The sequence below is a fragment of the Nansenia antarctica genome, assembly GCF_963989245.1.
Source record: "Nansenia antarctica genome assembly, chromosome: 3".
Classification (NCBI taxonomy): Eukaryota; Metazoa; Chordata; class Actinopteri; order Argentiniformes; family Microstomatidae; genus Nansenia; species Nansenia antarctica.
This window is the reverse complement of record NC_137688.1, coordinates 75,598,797-75,616,606: the sequence shown is the minus strand read 5'-3', so window position 1 is coordinate 75,616,606 and position 17,810 is coordinate 75,598,797. Positions and strand designations below refer to the sequence as shown.

At 43.6% G+C, this 17,810-nt stretch overlaps 1 protein-coding gene across 1 annotated transcript in view; it reads right to left on the bottom strand.

Moving 5' to 3' along the window:
- Positions 1–17,026, bottom strand: part of LOC308154417 (hydroperoxide isomerase ALOXE3-like) — a gene marked incomplete at both ends in the record, with an annotated part of 34,943 nt that extends 17,917 nt beyond the window's left edge. The window contains 2 exons of the mRNA XM_080527579.1: positions 3,077–3,281; positions 16,880–17,026. Coding sequence (XP_080383705.1) covers positions 3,077–3,281; positions 16,880–17,026 — 352 coding nt within the window. The remainder of the gene's footprint in view (positions 1–3,076; positions 3,282–16,879) is intronic.
- Between the last annotated feature and the right edge of the window lie 784 nt (positions 17,027–17,810).

The window sequence follows — 17,810 nt, the reverse complement described above, 5'->3', positions numbered from 1 at the left end:
GTACTGGGCCATACTGTACCATACTGGGCCATACTGGGCTATACTGGGCTATACTGGGCCATACTGTACCATACTGGGCCATATTGGGCCATACTGTACCATACTGGGCCATACTGGGCTATACTGGGCTATACTGGGCTATACTGGGCTATACTGGGCTATATTGGGCCATACTGGGCTATACTGGGCTATACTGGGGTGTACTGGGCTATACTGTACCATACTGGGCTATATTGGGTCATACTGGGCTATACTGGGCTATACTGGGCTATATTGGGCCATACTGGGCCATACTGGGCTATACTGGGCTATACTGGGCTATATTGGGCCATACTGGGCTATACTGGGCCATACTGGGCTATATTGGGCCATACTGGGCTATACTGGGCTATACTGGGCTATACTGGGCTATATTGGGCCATACTGGGCTATACTGGGCCATACTGGGCTATATTGGGCCATACTGGGCTATACTGGGCTATACTGGGTCATACTGGGCTGTACTGGGCTAAGGACACTGGGCTATACTGGGCCATACTGGGCCATACTGGGCAATACTTGGCCATACTGGGATATACTGGGCCATACTGGGCCATACTGGGCAATACTTGGCCATACTGGGCTATACTGGGCCATACTGGGCCATACTGGGCAATACTTGGCCATACTGGGATATACTGGGCTATACTGTACCATACTGGGCTATACTGGGCCATACTGTACCATACTGTGCTATACTGGGCTATACTGTACCATACTGGGCCATACTGAGCTATACTGGGCCATACTGTACCATACTGGGCTAAACTGTACCATACTGGGCCATACTGGGCTATACTGGGCCATACTGTACCATACTGGGCCATACTGGGCCATACTGTACCATACTGGGCTATACTGGGCCATACTGGGCTATACTGGGCCATACTGGGCTATACTGGGCCATACTGGGCTATACTGGGCTATACTGTGCTATTCTGGGCTATACTGGGCCATACTGGACTATACTGGGCTATACTGGGCTATACTGTACCATACTGGTCTATACTGGGCTATACTGGGCCATACTGTACCATACTGGGCTATACTGGGCCATACTGTACCATACTGGGCTATACTGGGCTATACTGGGCTATACTGGGCTATACTGGGCCAAACTGGGCTATACTGGGCTATACTGGGCCATACTGGGCTGTACTGGGCTAAGGACACTGGGCTATACTGGGCTATACTGGGTTATACTGGGCTATACTGGGCTATACTGGGCCATACTGGGCTGTACTGGGCTAAGGACACTGGGCTATACTGGGCCATACTGAGCTATACTGGACTATACTGGGCCAAACTGGGCCATACTGTACCATACTGGGCTATACTGGGCCATACTGGGCTATACTGGGCCATACTGGGCTATACTGGGCCATACTGGGCTATACTGGGATATACTGGGCTATACTGGGCCATACTGGGCTATACTGGGCCATACTGTGCTATACTGGGCTATACTGGGCCATACTGGGCTATACTGGGATATACTGGGCTATACTGGGCCATACTGGGCTATACTGGGCCATACTGTGCTATACTGGGCTATACTGGGCCATACTGGGATATACTGGGCTATACTGGGCCATACTGGGCTATACTGGGCCATACTGGGATATATACTGGGCTATACTGTACCATACTGGGCTATACTGGGCCATACTGTACCATACTGGGCTATACTGGGCCATACTGTACCATACTGGGCCATACTGGGCTATACTGGGCTATACTGTACCATACTGGGCTATACTGGGCCATACTGGGCTATACTGGGCCATACTGTACCATACTGGGCCATACTGGGCCATACTGGGCTATACTGTACCATACTGGGCTATACTGGGCCATACTGGGCTATACTGGGCCATACTGAGCTATACTGGGCTATACTGGGCCATACTGTACCATACTGGGCTATACTGGGCCATACTGGGCTATACTGGGCCATACTGGGCTATACTGGGCTATACTGGGCCATACTGTGCTATACTGGGCCATACTGGGATATACTGGGCTATACTGGGCCATACTGGGCTATACTGGGCCATACTGGGATATATACTGGGCTATACTGTACCATACTGGGCTATACTGGGCCATACTGTACCATACTGGGCTATACTGGGCCATACTGTACCATACTGGGCCATACTGGGCTATACTGGGCTATACTGTACCATACTGGGCTATACTGGGCCATACTGGGCCATACTGGGCTATACTGGGCCATACTGGGCTATACTGTACCATACTGGGCTATACTGGGCCATACTGGGATATACTGGGCTATACTGGGCCATACTGGGCTATACTGGGCCATACTGGGATATACTGGGCTATACTGTACCATACTGGGCCATACTGGGCCATACTGTACCATACTGGGCCATACTGTACCATACTGGACTATACTGGGCCATACTGGGCTATACTGGGCCATACTGGGATATACTGGGCTATACTGTACCATACTGGGCTATACTGGGCTATACTGGGCCATACTGGGCCATACTGGGCTATACTGGGCCATACTGTACCATACTGGGCTATACTGGGCCATACTGGACCATACTGGGCTATACTGGGCTATACTGTACCATACTGGACCATACTGGGCTATACTAGGCCATACTGGGCTATACTGGGCCATACTGGGCTATACTGGGCTATACTGGGCTATACTGTACCATACTGGGCTATACTGGGCCATACTGGGCCATACTGTACCATACTGGGCCACACTGGGCCATACTGGGCCATACTGGGCTATACTGTACCATACTGGGCTATACTGGGCTATACTGTACCATACTGGGTCATACTGGGCTATACTGTACCATACTGGGCTATACTTGGCTATACTGTACCATACTGGGCTATACTGGGCCATACTGGGCCATACTGGGCTATACTGGGCTATACTGGGCCATACTGGACCATACTGGGCCATACTGGGCCATACTGGGCCATACTGGGCTATACTGGGCCATACTGGGCCATACTGGGCCATACTGGGCTAAGGACAAACCTCTCCCCCCCCTCAGCTCCACCAGCTCCCCCCGGGACACCCATCTGTGGCAGGGGAAGAGGGTGACCTCGTCCAGGGGCGTGGTCACCACCACCTGGCAGCAGAACCACTCCTCCTCTGGCAGCAGGAGGTACTGCTCCTTCTCCAGCTTGACCAGCAGGAGGCGCCCTAGAGAGGAGGAGGCGGCGACGGTGTAGCTCCCCGTCTGTGTGGAGAACGGAGTCAAAGCAGTTACCTCCTAATCACATACAAATCACAAAGTGGTCCTGGACCAAAATACAGATCTCAGATCAGATCTCCTCCCACCCTATATTCCCGCAAGGTCCCTAAGGTCAGCTGAGACTAATCAGCTAATCATTCCAAGAGTAAAAACAAAACACGGTGCAGCAGCTTTCAGTCACGCTGCCACTCGCTCCTGGAACAAACTCCCTGAAGAAATCAAACAGGCCCGAACCCTTAAAATATTTAAATCTAAAAGCTAAAAACCTTCATGTTTTGCATCAGTTATGATTAAACACAGACACTTCTATCAATGTATTTTATCCATCAACTATTGTCTTATTAAATGTTTTATCTATTTACTTCTTATATTTGCTTTTACTCAGTCATTTTTATTTTCTTACTATGCTGCTCTTGCTGTATTTTTAAATAATGTATTAAAGCACTTTGAATTGCCCTGTTGTATGAAATGTGCTGTACTAATAACTTTGCCTTGCCTGTGTCCACAAGTCCTCTGGAGTGCCACTAGGGGGCAGTGTGTTGTTTTGGCGAAACATTTGCTACTACGCTTTGATGCCACTGTTATGGTTGTCATGTCACAATAATACTGTATAATACAAGCTGTTACCCATCGTCATACAACAGGCGGCGTCAAACTGAGTCACGCTTTCTTTCTGAGATGATATAATTTAATAATAAAAAAACAGATACAATAGATGAAATACACTAAAAACAAGGTGCAATACAAATAAAACTGCAAAGAGTGCAGTGTCGGGAGGCAGGCTCACCTCAGGTCAAAGGCCAGGGAGAAGAGATGTGTTTTAGCTCGTTTTTTAAAAGCCTCGATGCTCTGGGCGGATCTGACGTGGAGGGGGAGGCTATTCCAGAGCCTAGGGGCTGCTTTGGAGAAGGCTCTACCCCCTCTGGTTCTGAGTCTGGTCCTAGGGACCTTAGAGAAGGCTCTGTCCCCTCTGGTTCTGAGCCTGGTCCTGGGGGCCTTAGAGAAGGCTCTGTCCCCTCTGGTTCTGAGCCTGGTCCTAGGGGAGGCCTTAGAGAAGGCTCTACCCCCTCTGGTTCTGAGTCTGGTCCTGGGGGCCTTAGAGAAGGCTCTACCCCCTCTGGTTCTGAGCCTGGTCCTAGGGGCCATAGAGAAGGCTCTGTCCCCTCTGGTTCTGAGTCTGGTCCTAGGGGAGGCCTTAGAGAAGGCTCTACCCCCTCTGGTTCTGAGCCTGGTCCTAGGGGCCTTAGAGAAGGCTCTGTCCCCTCTGGTTCTGAGTCTGGTCCTAGGGACCTCCAGCAGCAGCTGGTCAGCTGACCTAAGGGCTCTGGATGGACTGTGGTGGTGCCATAGGTCAGCCAAGTACGGAGGTGCTTGCTGCCTGTTCAGGGATTTAAAAACAATCAAAAGTCATTTAAAATCGATACGGAAGCGGACGGGGAGCCAGTGGAGTGAAGCTAGGATTGGGGTTACGTGGTCACGCTTCTGGGTACCAGTGAGTAGCTGCAAGAGGACCTATAGGAGTGTGGATCAATGCAAGTTGACCACACCCACATGTTCTGGTTATGTCCATGCTTTCAATCTTTTTGGAAAGAAGTTGTGACAAAGCCACATTGATGTACTGTGTTGAGAAAGAAAACACAAAGTGTTGGACACTAATAGCCCTAAACATGGAGGTTTATTAGTCTATCTATCAGTGTTTTCCCCATGCTGCTAATATAAGCCATAACCCTAACCCTGGTTAATATAAGCCATAACCCTAACCCTGGTTAATATGAGCCATAACCCTAACCCTGGTTAATATAAGCCATAACCCTAACCCTGGTTAATATAAGCCATGACCCTAACCCTGGTTAATATGAGCCATAACCCTAACCCTGGTTAATATGAGCCATAACCCTAACCCTGGTTAATATGAGCCATGACCCTAACCCTGGTTAATATGAGCCATAACCCTAACCCTGGTTAATATAAGCCATAACCCTAACCCTGGTTAATATGAGCAATGACTGGTATGAAAAATGAGAAAGCCATGAAGTGTTTTTATATAATTATTTTCCTAGTTTTGTGATACATAGGGCCCTATTATGCACTTCTTAACTTGCCGTCTTAAGTGTTAATTAAGACGCACCGCCAGGTTAAGACCTACCGCCACCCTTATTATGCGCTTCATACGCGCTACTGCTATTATGCAGGTGTCGATAGGCGCCCACACATAAGACGTAAAACTCCCGTGCATATATTGCTCATTGTGGGAGTGTTCATATGTTAATGAAGTGCACTAGGCGCCCCTGCTATTATGCGATCTGACTTTGCTCCTAGCGCTAAGAAGTGGTTTGAAAAGTTCTTAAGTTTAGACTTCATGCACGTTTTGAAACACGAGCGCGCCTCCGCGGTTTGCGCATGCATGTGGGCACACATGAACACGCACGTGGCTCCACGGCAAGACGTCAATTACGGTCACAGTATAAATGCTTTATTTCAGAAGGGAGAGGCAGAGAAGCGCGCTGACCTCCTTCTCAGGACTTCCATAATAGCATAGCGCTAATGACTCAACGCAGCCGGTTCTTAAAGGGAATGGCACCTGGCACGCTGATTGGGTTGATTGAGAAGACGCCCAAAACACACCCATGACTAATTTCTTTGCTTAGCGCCGGGTTTTAGGCGCCCACTACAGCACGCATAATAGCAAAGTGGCCTTGACCACGCCTCCACGTCTTAAGTTTAGATCTACCGCCTCGTCTTATTGATGAAGTGCATAATAGGGCCCATAATGTCTTCTTGTTTTGGGGGACTGTCTCTTTAAAGTACCCGTCAAAGCGCTCTGGCGCAGGTGAAGACACTTGTATTAATGAAGGTGAAGACACTTGTATGAATGAAGGTGAACATTCACCAGAGAGAGAGAGGACGAGCTAGAGAAGAGGTTTTTGTTGTAGTCGGTAAATGTTTTGCTGTCGGTTTTGAACAAAAGAAAGGGTCTGTAAAACGGTAAAACTCCCGTGTTTGCGCATTGCTTTGGAGAAGAGAGCGGCACTCACGCTGTGGGATACACGTTCCCTGTGGATGATATTATCAGGGGTGCACATAACTTTTTGGGGCCAGTGCTCAGAGGAGCACCTAGGGATGCTGTTTGGTGCTCCCCGAGCTCGCGAGTCACGACCCGTCCCACAGGATGGATGAAAAAGGGATACATGGATAACTTATATTAGCAAAACGACATTTATTCATAAATAAAGATGAACGAACAAATGATTGTGTGCAAAACAAAATAAACAAATGCAAAATCAAATGACTGCTCTTTAAGCATGAAAGTCTGTCAGACTCCTTTAAACACAATGAAATCAACTGACATCTCTTTAAGCACTGCTCTGTTCTGTAAACACTGAAATCAACTTTTCAACAAAAAGTTACAGCCTAAGCATTTATTTATGCTACAAGCTTAATCGTCATCGTCACTGCTCTCTTGACTGCTGTAAATTATCACTGTCCTCAATTTCAACCATGGTAGAGGATATATTTTTTGTGATGAACGTTTTTTTTTTTTTTTTTTTGGGGTGCGCAAAAGCGCCCTCATGCGGCTGATCTGCCGCGCAGCATGCATTTTGGCGACGCATGCGCACTGGCGCACCAGTTATGTGCACCCCTGGATATTATGTTGATCCCACCGCGCCGCTGAGGACCTCGTCAACCGGGTGAGCCAATCCACTGCGTGTTCGTTTGAGAGCTGACGAGCGCTTTTTTCAATGAACTGACTATCGGGGGTTCTACTTTTTGCCTCGGGGATTCAAGGAACAGACTTGAACGAATCATTTTAGAGGAGTGAACTTGGGACTTTGGTTGGGACCTTTTTTTTGTTTAATTAATTGACTGTGAAAAAGAAACATTCTAAAATCCTGTACTCATTTTGAAGGGCATACTTTATAATTATTAAGAAATTCAGTTTATTATTATTGCTGAAGGGGTGAAGTGAATTTATTATTCCTTTGAATTTCATTCGTTCATTCGTTGTTTATTGTGTGGTTGAAACCCTAAACATTTTCGAAAACAGATATTATTTATATTGAAGTTACGGGGTCTGACTTGCCTTTTTGTCTACTGCAGTGTTTCTCAACTCTCTCCTCGGGGCAAATATGTGGAGCGCCCCGAGGAGAGGGTTGAGAAACACTGGTCTACTGAGCCTATATTTACAGTACTTGAAGACACTTTGATGTTGTTCTGTTTAAACCATTTTTGTGATAACACAGCCGTTTCCCATAAGTAGGAGGGGGGGGGGGGGTGTCATAAAGTGATTTAATGTCTAAGATTCTGGCAGTCAACATTGCAATGTCCTTTTCCTCTCTGTTTCTGTATTACCTGAAGGTTTATTCTGGTTGTATGCAAAAAAGCTGTTACCAAATGCTGGCTTCAGAGAAATCCCTCTACGTGGGCCTTTTTACAAAAACAGTTTATAATGTGCGCTCCATGGAAAATATAATAATAATAATAATACATTAGACTTATAGCGCTTTTCTAGACACTCAAAGATGTCCCACACTCTACGCCTGCAGAAAGACGAAGGAGAAAAATGGGATTGTTGAAGAAAACGGACACTGATTAGGGTTTATATAAACCCCTCAAAAAAAGTTCGGAAACGCTTTTCTTGTTGATTATTCCTCCCTTTTAATAATACCAATTGGTATTGTATTTTATATCGTTGGAAAGCCTGATTGGTCACCTTTACAACGAGGTACAACTTGTAAGGATCATGCATTCGTGGAATGAGTAACACAGCTAAACGTGTGGGTAGCGGCCCAAAAATAATTGCCAAAATCCCCTGCAATATTCTTCTGTTGGTATTCACTCTCGTTTTGAGCTTCAAGTGCTGCAGGTGTATGTCAGTCACAGGTGTGTGACTGCCACCTGACTGGCACCTAATTGACAGGAATGAAATTGTGGGGCCAGTGGCGATCCCATATCTCCAGAATCTGGGACCTAACTCCATCCTCCAGGATAACAACGCTCGCCCCCACAGAGCCAGGATCATCACAGAGTACCTCCAGAATTTGGGAGTGGAGAGGGTGGAATGGCCTGCCGTGAGTCCAGACCTCAACCCAATTGAACACTTGTGGGATCAGCTTGGGCGTGCTGTACGTGCCAGAGTGACCAACGCAACCATGTTGGCTGACTTGCAGCAAATAGTTGAGGAATGGGATGCCGTCCCACAGCAGTGTGACCAGGCTGGTGACCAGCATGAGGAGGAGGTGCCAAGCTGTTGTGACAGCGTATGGATCTTCCACACACTACTGAGGTCCCTGACAATGTAAAATGAATAAAGTGTAAAAATGGCCAATATGTATTGTTTTTTCCTTATTACTGTGGGAGAGTGCAATCATCCAATCCACCAAGCAACTCAAAACGAGAGTGAATACCAACAGAAGAATATAGGGGATTTGGGCAAATATTGTTGGGCCGCTACCCACACGTTTAGCTGTGTTGCTCATTCCACGAATGCATGATCCTTACAAGTTGTACCTCGTTGTAAAGGTGACTAATCAGGCTTTCCTACCAATTGGTATTATTAAAGGGGAGGAATAATCAACCAAAAAAGCTATATATAGAAAGACCTTTTGCTAGCATATCAGCCCAATAGAGCTCTCAGGTCTTCTGACGCTGGTTTTCTCTGTGTACCACATGTACAAAAGAAGAGATTTGGTGAGGCTGCATTCTCATGTTATGCTCCAGATTGTGTCTCACTGCCAGTTTACATTAGGGATGCAACCTCAGCACATATGTTCAAGTCAAGACTAAAAACCCATCTTTTTAATATTGCCTTTAAATGATTAAATTAAGATTATAAAAACCCATCCTTTTAATATTGCATTTAAATTACAAAATAATTAAATTAAGATTATATAATGATTAAAGCACTTTGAGCTGCAACGTTTGCAGGAAAAGCGCTATACAAATACAGTTTATTATTATTAGTATATATTGTAGTTAGTCATTTTCTTTTTGTTTAAATACATTTTATTTCTCTCACTTAGGCAAACATGCCATAAACCTCACGTAACAAACTGCACCTGTCTAACCGCACCTGTCTAACCGCACCTGTCTAACTGCACCTGTCTAACTGCACCTGTCTAACTGCACCTGTCTAACTGCACCTGTCTAACTGCACCTGTCTAACTGCACCTGTCTAACTGCACCTGTCTAACTGCACCTGTCTAACTGCACCTGTCTAACTGCACCTGTCTAACCGCACCTGTCTAACTGCACCTGTCTAACCGCACCTCTCTAACCGTCATCAATGATCCCGCTCCCCGAACCCGACCTTGTGACATCTGCCCCACGAGCTTGTGTTTGTTTGTTTGTTTATGATGTTGCTCTGTTTGTGTGGCGTGTTAAACCTGAAATGTTGCTGACAACAAATAAAGTATAAACAAATAAAGTGTCCTGTTTCCTTTCCATGCGTTGAGACCGTCCTCCGACACCTGCCTCCCCTGCTCTGTCCACATCATCCTGCCATGCTAGTATTCAAGTGTTACCCCGTTTTTAATGTTGATAATCTGACGTGATTCCAGGGGCGTGCCACCACATTGTGGGCCCTAAACATTAACAACCTCTGTGGACCACCTTCCTCTTGTGACCCGTAACTCTCGTGCATATATTGATATAGAACATTTATTCTTAAATAGGAGAGCAATTTCCAATAGGCTACGAGACCAGTGGTGTCATTTCAGCAAAAGCCAAGATATGGCAAGGTACCGAGTGGGGGGGTTCCCCCCCCTCGGTGGATTTATTTTTCAAATCAGTTGTGCAATAGTCAATTTTAGTGGGTTGTTTCTATACGATTGACTTACATGACATTAAGGTAATGAATAAAGGTGATCTACAGTTAGTAATCTCATGGTACAAATCTCAGGTAGTAATCTACATCTTTCCATCAGGTGGACCTGGTTCAATCTCATTAAAAACAAAAACATTACAGATTCAGCTATTCTCAACTCTAAATGAACTGCACTGTTAAAACGCTAGTATTGTGAGACCTCACCTGTGTTCCTGTACTTGTCTCTGCTGCCCTTTGGCCAAAAAAGGTCTGTCCATTTTCCTTTTTTTCCCTGGTATATTTGTGTTACAGCTCAACTATTAAAAGTGAGACGATTTGACAATATCAAAAACATGCTTGCACACACATATAACTTACTCACACACAAGTTATTGTTACTGGCCCCAATTTGGTACAATTAATACAGAAGTTATTGAGAATAGAGACATGGTTGACATACTTAAACTAGCTGTTGTCCTTTAACGTTCGTTAAGAGTTACTTGTTCAGACTAGCTTCTTAAGAGTTTCACAATCGCGGGTGACGTTATAGGTCACTAAAATAAAATGTGTTTCTGTTAACACAACACGACATGGACTTGTTCATTCATTTGAACCAACAGTATAAACAAACCATAAATGCTTTGTACTTGATTAGTTGAATCAGGTGAGCTGGTGGTGGAACAGATCAAATGTGGTGCGGCTGGGGCGCCCCGAGGAGAGGGTTGAGAAACACTGCCATAGATTACCATAGCAAAACCTATCGAGTCACAGAGAGCGAGCCACAGACATTTAATGAATAGATTGAAGAGCCGCACACAGACTAATTGACAGGAATTATATTCTGGGGCCAGTGGCGATCCCATATCTCCAGAATCTGGGACCTAACTCCATCCTCCAGGATGACAACGCTCGCCCCCACAGAGCCAGGATCATCACAGAGCACCTCCAGAATTTGAGAAGAGATTTGGTGAGGCTGCATTCTCATTTTATGCTCCAGATTTTGTCTCACTGCCAGTTTACATTAGGGATGCAACCTCAGCACATATGTTCAAGTCAAGACTAAAAACCCATCTTTTTAATATTGCCTTTAAATGATTAAATTAAGATTATAAAAACTCATCCTTTTAATATTGCATTTAAATTACAAAATAATTAAATTAAGATTATATAATGATTAAAGCACTTTGAGCTGCAACGTTTGCAGGAAAAGCGCTATACAAATACAGTTTATTATTATTATATATTGTAGTTATTCATTTTCTTTTTGTTTAAATACATTTTATTTCTCTCACTTAGGCAAACATGCCATAAACCTCACGTAACAAACCGCACCTGTCTAACTGCACCTGTCTAACCGCACCTGTCTAACCGCACCTGTCTAACTGCACCTGTCTAACTGCACCTGTCTAACTGCACCTGTCTAACCGCACCTGTCTAACCGCACCTGTCTAACCGTCATCAATGATCCCGCTCCCCGAACCCGACCTCGTGACATCTGCCCCACGAGCTTGTGTTGTTTGTTTGTTTGTTTATGATGTTGCTCTGTTTGTGTGGTGTGTTAAACCTGAAATGTTGCTGACAACAAATAAAGTATAAACAAATAAAGTGTCCTGTTTCCTTTCCATGCGTTGAGACCGTCCTCCGACGCCTGCCTCCCCTGCTCTGTCCACATCATCCTGCCATGCTAGTATTCAAGTGTTACCCCGTTTTTAATGTTGATAATCTGACGTGATTCCAGGGGCGTGCCACCACATTGTGGGCCCTAAACATTAACAACCTCTGTGGACCACCTTCCTCTTGTGACCCGTAACTCTCGTGCATATATTGATATAGAACATTTATTCTTAAATAGGAGAGCAATTTCCAATAGGCTACGAGACCAGTGGTGTCATTTCAGCAAAAGCCAAGATATGGCAAGGTACCGAGTAGGGGGGTTCCCCCCCCTCGGTGGATTTATTTTTCAAATCAGTTGTGCAATAGTCAATTTTAGTGAGTTGTTTCTATACGATTGACTTACATGACATTAAGGTAATGAATAAAGGTGATCTACAGTTAGTAATCTCATGGTACAAATCTCAGGTAGTAATCTACATCTTTCCATCAGGTGGACCTGGTTCAATCTCATTAAAAACAAAAACATTACAGATTCAGCTATTCTCAACTCTAAATGAACTGCACTGTTAAAACGCTAGTATTGTGAGACCTCACCTGTGTTCCTGTACTTGTCTCTGCTGCCCTTTGGCCAAAAAAGGTCTGTCCATTTTCCTTTTTTTCCCTGGTATATTTGTGTTACAGCTCAACTATTAAAAGTGAGACGATTTGACAATATCAAAAACATGCTTGCACACACATATAACTTACTCACACACAAGTTATTGTTACTGGCCCCAATTTGGTACAATTAATACAGAAGTTATTGAGAATAGAGACATGGTTGACATACTTAAACTAGCTGTTGTCCTTTAACGTTCGTTAAGAGTTACTTGTTCAGACTAGCTTCTTAAGAGTTTCACAATCGCGGGTGACGTTATAGGTCACTAAAATAAAATGTGTTTCTGTTAACACAACACGACATGGACTTGTTCATTCATTTGAACCAACAGTATAAACAAACCATAAATGCTTTGTACTTGATTAGTTGAATCAGGTGAGCTGGTGGTGGAACAGATCAAATGTGGTGCGGCTGGGGCGCCCCGAGGAGAGGGTTGAGAAACACTGCCATAGATTACCATAGCAAAACCTATCGAGTCACAGAGAGCGAGCCACAGACATTTAATGAATAGATTGAAGAGCCGCACACAGACTAATTGACAGGAATTATATTCTGGGGCCAGTGGCGATCCCATATCTCCAGAATCTGGGACCTAACTCCATCCTCCAGGATGACAACGCTCGCCCCCACAGAGCCAGGATCATCACAGAGCACCTCCAGAATTTGAGAAGAGATTTGGTGAGGCTGCATTCTCATTTTATGCTCCAGATTTTGTCTCACTGCCAGTTTACATTAGGGATGCAACCTCAGCACATATGTTCAAGTCAAGACTAAAAACCCATCTTTTTAATATTGCCTTTAAATGATTAAATTAAGATTATAAAAACTCATCCTTTTAATATTGCATTTAAATTACAAAATAATTAAATTAAGATTATATAATGATTAAAGCACTTTGAGCTGCAACGTTTGCAGGAAAAGCGCTATACAAATACAGTTTATTATTATTATATATTGTAGTTATTCATTTTCTTTTTGTTTAAATACATTTTATTTCTCTCACTTAGGCAAACATGCCATAAACCTCACGTAACAAACCGCACCTGTCTAACTGCACCTGTCTAACCGCACCTGTCTAACCGCACCTGTCTAACTGCACCTGTCTAACTGCACCTGTCTAACTGCACCTGTCTAACCGCACCTGTCTAACCGCACCTGTCTAACCGTCATCAATGATCCCGCTCCCCGAACCCGACCTCGTGACATCTGCCCCACGAGCTTGTGTTGTTTGTTTGTTTGTTTATGATGTTGCTCTGTTTGTGTGGTGTGTTAAACCTGAAATGTTGCTGACAACAAATAAAGTATAAACAAATAAAGTGTCCTGTTTCCTTTCCATGCGTTGAGACCGTCCTCCGACGCCTGCCTCCCCTGCTCTGTCCACATCATCCTGCCATGCTAGTATTCAAGTGTTACCCCGTTTTTAATGTTGATAATCTGACGTGATTCCAGGGGCGTGCCACCACATTGTGGGCCCTAAACATTAACAACCTCTGTGGACCACCTTCCTCTTGTGACCCGTAACTCTCGTGCATATATTGATATAGAACATTTATTCTTAAATAGGAGAGCAATTTCCAATAGGCTACGAGACCAGTGGTGTCATTTCAGCAAAAGCCAAGATATGGCAAGGTACCGAGTAGGGGGGTTCCCCCCCCTCGGTGGATTTATTTTTCAAATCAGTTGTGCAATAGTCAATTTTAGTGAGTTGTTTCTATACGATTGACTTACATGACATTAAGGTAATGAATAAAGGTGATCTACAGTTAGTAATCTCATGGTACAAATCTCAGGTAGTAATCTACATCTTTCCATCAGGTGGACCTGGTTCAATCTCATTAAAAACAAAAACATTACAGATTCAGCTATTCTCAACTCTAAATGAACTGCACTGTTAAAACGCTAGTATTGTGAGACCTCACCTGTGTTCCTGTACTTGTCTCTGCTGCCCTTTGGCCAAAAAAGGTCTGTCCATTTTCCTTTTTTTCCCTGGTATATTTGTGTTACAGCTCAACTATTAAAAGTGAGACGATTTGACAATATCAAAAACATGCTTGCACACACATATAACTTACTCACACAAGTTAATGTTACTGGCCCCAATTTGGTACAATTAATACAGAAGTTATTGAGAATAGAGACATGGTTGACATACTTAAACTAGCTGTTGTCCTTTAACGTTCGTTAAGAGTTACTTGTTCAGACTAGCTTCTTAAGAGTTTCACAATCGCGGGTGACGTTAGGTCACTAAAATAAAATGTGTTTCTGTTAACACAACACGACATGGACTTGTTCATTCATTTGAACCAACAGTATAAACAAACCATAATTGCTTTGTACTTGATTAGTTGAATTAGGTGAGCTGGTGGTGGAACAGATCAAATGTGGTGCGGCTGGGGCACCCCGAGGAGAGGGTTGAGAAACACTGCCATAGATTACCATAGCAAAACCTATCGAGTCACAGAGAGCGAGCCACAGACATTTAGGCCCAATCCCGATTCTCTTTTCTACCCCTATGGCTCGTTTTCGAGTGTCACTCGATTCGAAGGCAAGGCCTTCGAATACGTCACAAGCCCTACCCCTTGAAATCAAAGCCCTATGAATTGGGACAACCCTTCACGGCGCCTACGTCATCACGCGGTACGGTTGACGCGTTGTGTTGCCGGCGAATTCTCACATCTCGCAATGCCTTCTTCAGCTGTGTTTATTTCTGTTGCGTGTGCTATAAGCATCTATTTTCGTTTGTTATCAACACACTGTAGTGTTTAGACGTTCCTTTTTTAGTCTCTTCCGTCAGCGATGTCTTTTTTGTGGACATCGCAATAATGACAATGAATTTAATGACAATGAATGACTCCAACCAAAACAACCAGTCCATCAATAGTCATAAAGCGTTGTCCAAAAATCACGTTACCAAGCGCCTTTCTCAGAACAATTCGTCGTCTAGAATCCAAAAATCAATCCATCATAGTGGTGGTCAAAAACGTAGAAAGAGGATCTCTTGGGGACGCGGCCACATTTGCCTGTGAAGGAGAGATGACAAATAAGCGGAAACATTTCTCAGTAGAGTCGAACGGTGATATATCATCATCCTTTACGCGTATCCTTAACTGTAGTTACATTTCGCGTGTCATATGCCATTAGACATGGAAATATGTCAATGCGCGGCTGTCATGCACAAATCAGCTTGTAACGTTAGACACACAGCACACAGCACATCGGCATAATAACGTTTTGTTGTTGTTGTGCTTGTTATAAAGAAAAGGTCTATAATGCATTGAAATGACATTAGTACAACAGACATTAGACATCAGACATGGAAATGTCAATGCGCGGCTGTCATGCACAAATCAGCTTGTAACGTTAGACACACAGCACATCGGCATGATAACGTTTTGTTGTTGTTGTGCTTGTTATAAAGAAAAGGTCTATAATGCATTGAAATGAATGATACAACCCATTAATAATATTACATAATAACAACTGCTCGGATTAGATTGCGGGTGGAAATAGGTCAAAATGCGCATCATGTACAAGTCAGCCGAACGTTTGATAGATAACTTTACATATGTGTACCATCATCCGCTGTCAAACGCCACAGGTAATAATTGATTTATGACTGTACATCTCTGAAATGCTCGACTGTCATGCAGCGTTGCGTTACTGTAACGTTAGACACAGCACCGACATAAAAGCGATTTTTGGGTTATGCGTGTTATAAATAAAAGGTCTATAATGCATTGTAATGACATTAAACTAAGACAATAAGATGGTTATCATAATTTTTCAAATCTTTATTAATAAGTAATTACAGAGAATTAAAATGACATTTCCGCATTGAATAGAGCGACATAAGATTTCTGTAGATGATTCGCAATGCATCCTGGTATCAAGGGGTAGCGTACCGTTAGCCCTTCGAAGCTAGTCTGGTCCTGAAATCCCTCGAAACGAAGTAATAGTTAGCCCTCCCCCTTACCCCTAGCCCTCGACGAAATATGAATTGAGACAGCCCTCGCCCTAAACGTGAACGCGCAAATCGAGCCATAGGGGTGAAAACGAAGGGCTAGGGGTGAATTGGGATTGGGCCTTGATGAATAGATTGAAGAGCCGCACACAGACAGGTCAAGGCCTGCGGACGGCTCGCGGGACGTGGGTTGGCCACCCCTGGACTAAACCATTGTTTAGTACCAACCACAAGAGGGGTCTCACAGATCTTCCAATATTTTGGGAGAACTGTTGCACAAAGTTAATTCTCTCAATTGATGTAGTCAAACAAATTTAAATAAGTTATGACACTAATTCATTCGAAATATATTTAAAAAAACATTACAAACAAAACACAACTTTAATTCCAGGATCTTCAAGGGCCCCTCTCCCTGCTGGGTAGTCAGGTCCACCTTTCCCCCAGCTACTATACGCCCCTGCGTGATTCATTCATCAAATAATAAGTCTACTACTACTACTAACTACTATATTTAAACCCGCATTCATTCCCCGCAGAGATCATCTCACCGTCCCAGATCTGAAGTCTCTGCCGTAGCCGTCCAGGCAGGTGCGCTCGCTCTCTCCCTCGGTTCCAACCAGCGTGACGTAGATGTAGTCAGACGTGCACGCGAGGGACATGTCACCTGTAGTCACCTCCACTTTGTACTCAGCCATGGCGGTTTAGTGTCAAATCACTTTAAAAATCACAAAGAAAGTACCAATAAAGATTCTTTCTTACAAGATTATTAGTCATTTGATAGCGTTGTCACGTTATTATGTTTTTAAGAATTCACCCAATGATTGAGAAACAGAGTCTAAAAAGGATGCAGCTGATTAGTAAAAATGTTTTAAATAAAATAACCCAATAATAATCAACCATCACAGCACTCCTCATAATTAATACACCATCATTACCATACAACACGTATTGTTTGTACAGTCAATTAATCCCTGAAACGAAGAATCCCCTTAGAATGATAAGGTTCTATCTCCGTTTAGAATGATAAGGTTCTATCTCCGTTTAGAATGATAAGGTTCTATCTCCGTTTAGAATGAGAAGGTTCTATCTCCGTTTAGAATGATAAGGTTCTATCTCCGTTAACTTTAGAATGATAAGGTTCTATCTCCGTTTAGAATGATAAGGTTCTATCTCCGTTTAATTTAATTTAATTAATTTTAATTAATTAAAATTAATTAATTTAGAATGATAAGGTTCTATCTCCGTCTAGGGTAGTTCAGAGATATTGAGCGTCAACGTTTTTACATTCCATTATGTTTTGTGAGATGGAACCTTTGTATTTTATTAATTACTAACTAAAAAATGTAAACATTTAAAAAAATAACACCACACAGGCATTAATAAACACCTAATGGATCAGATTCTGTAAAAAAAAAACTAAATTTTGACAAGAACCTTATAAAAAAAACTACATTTTTACAAGAACCTTATAATTCTAAC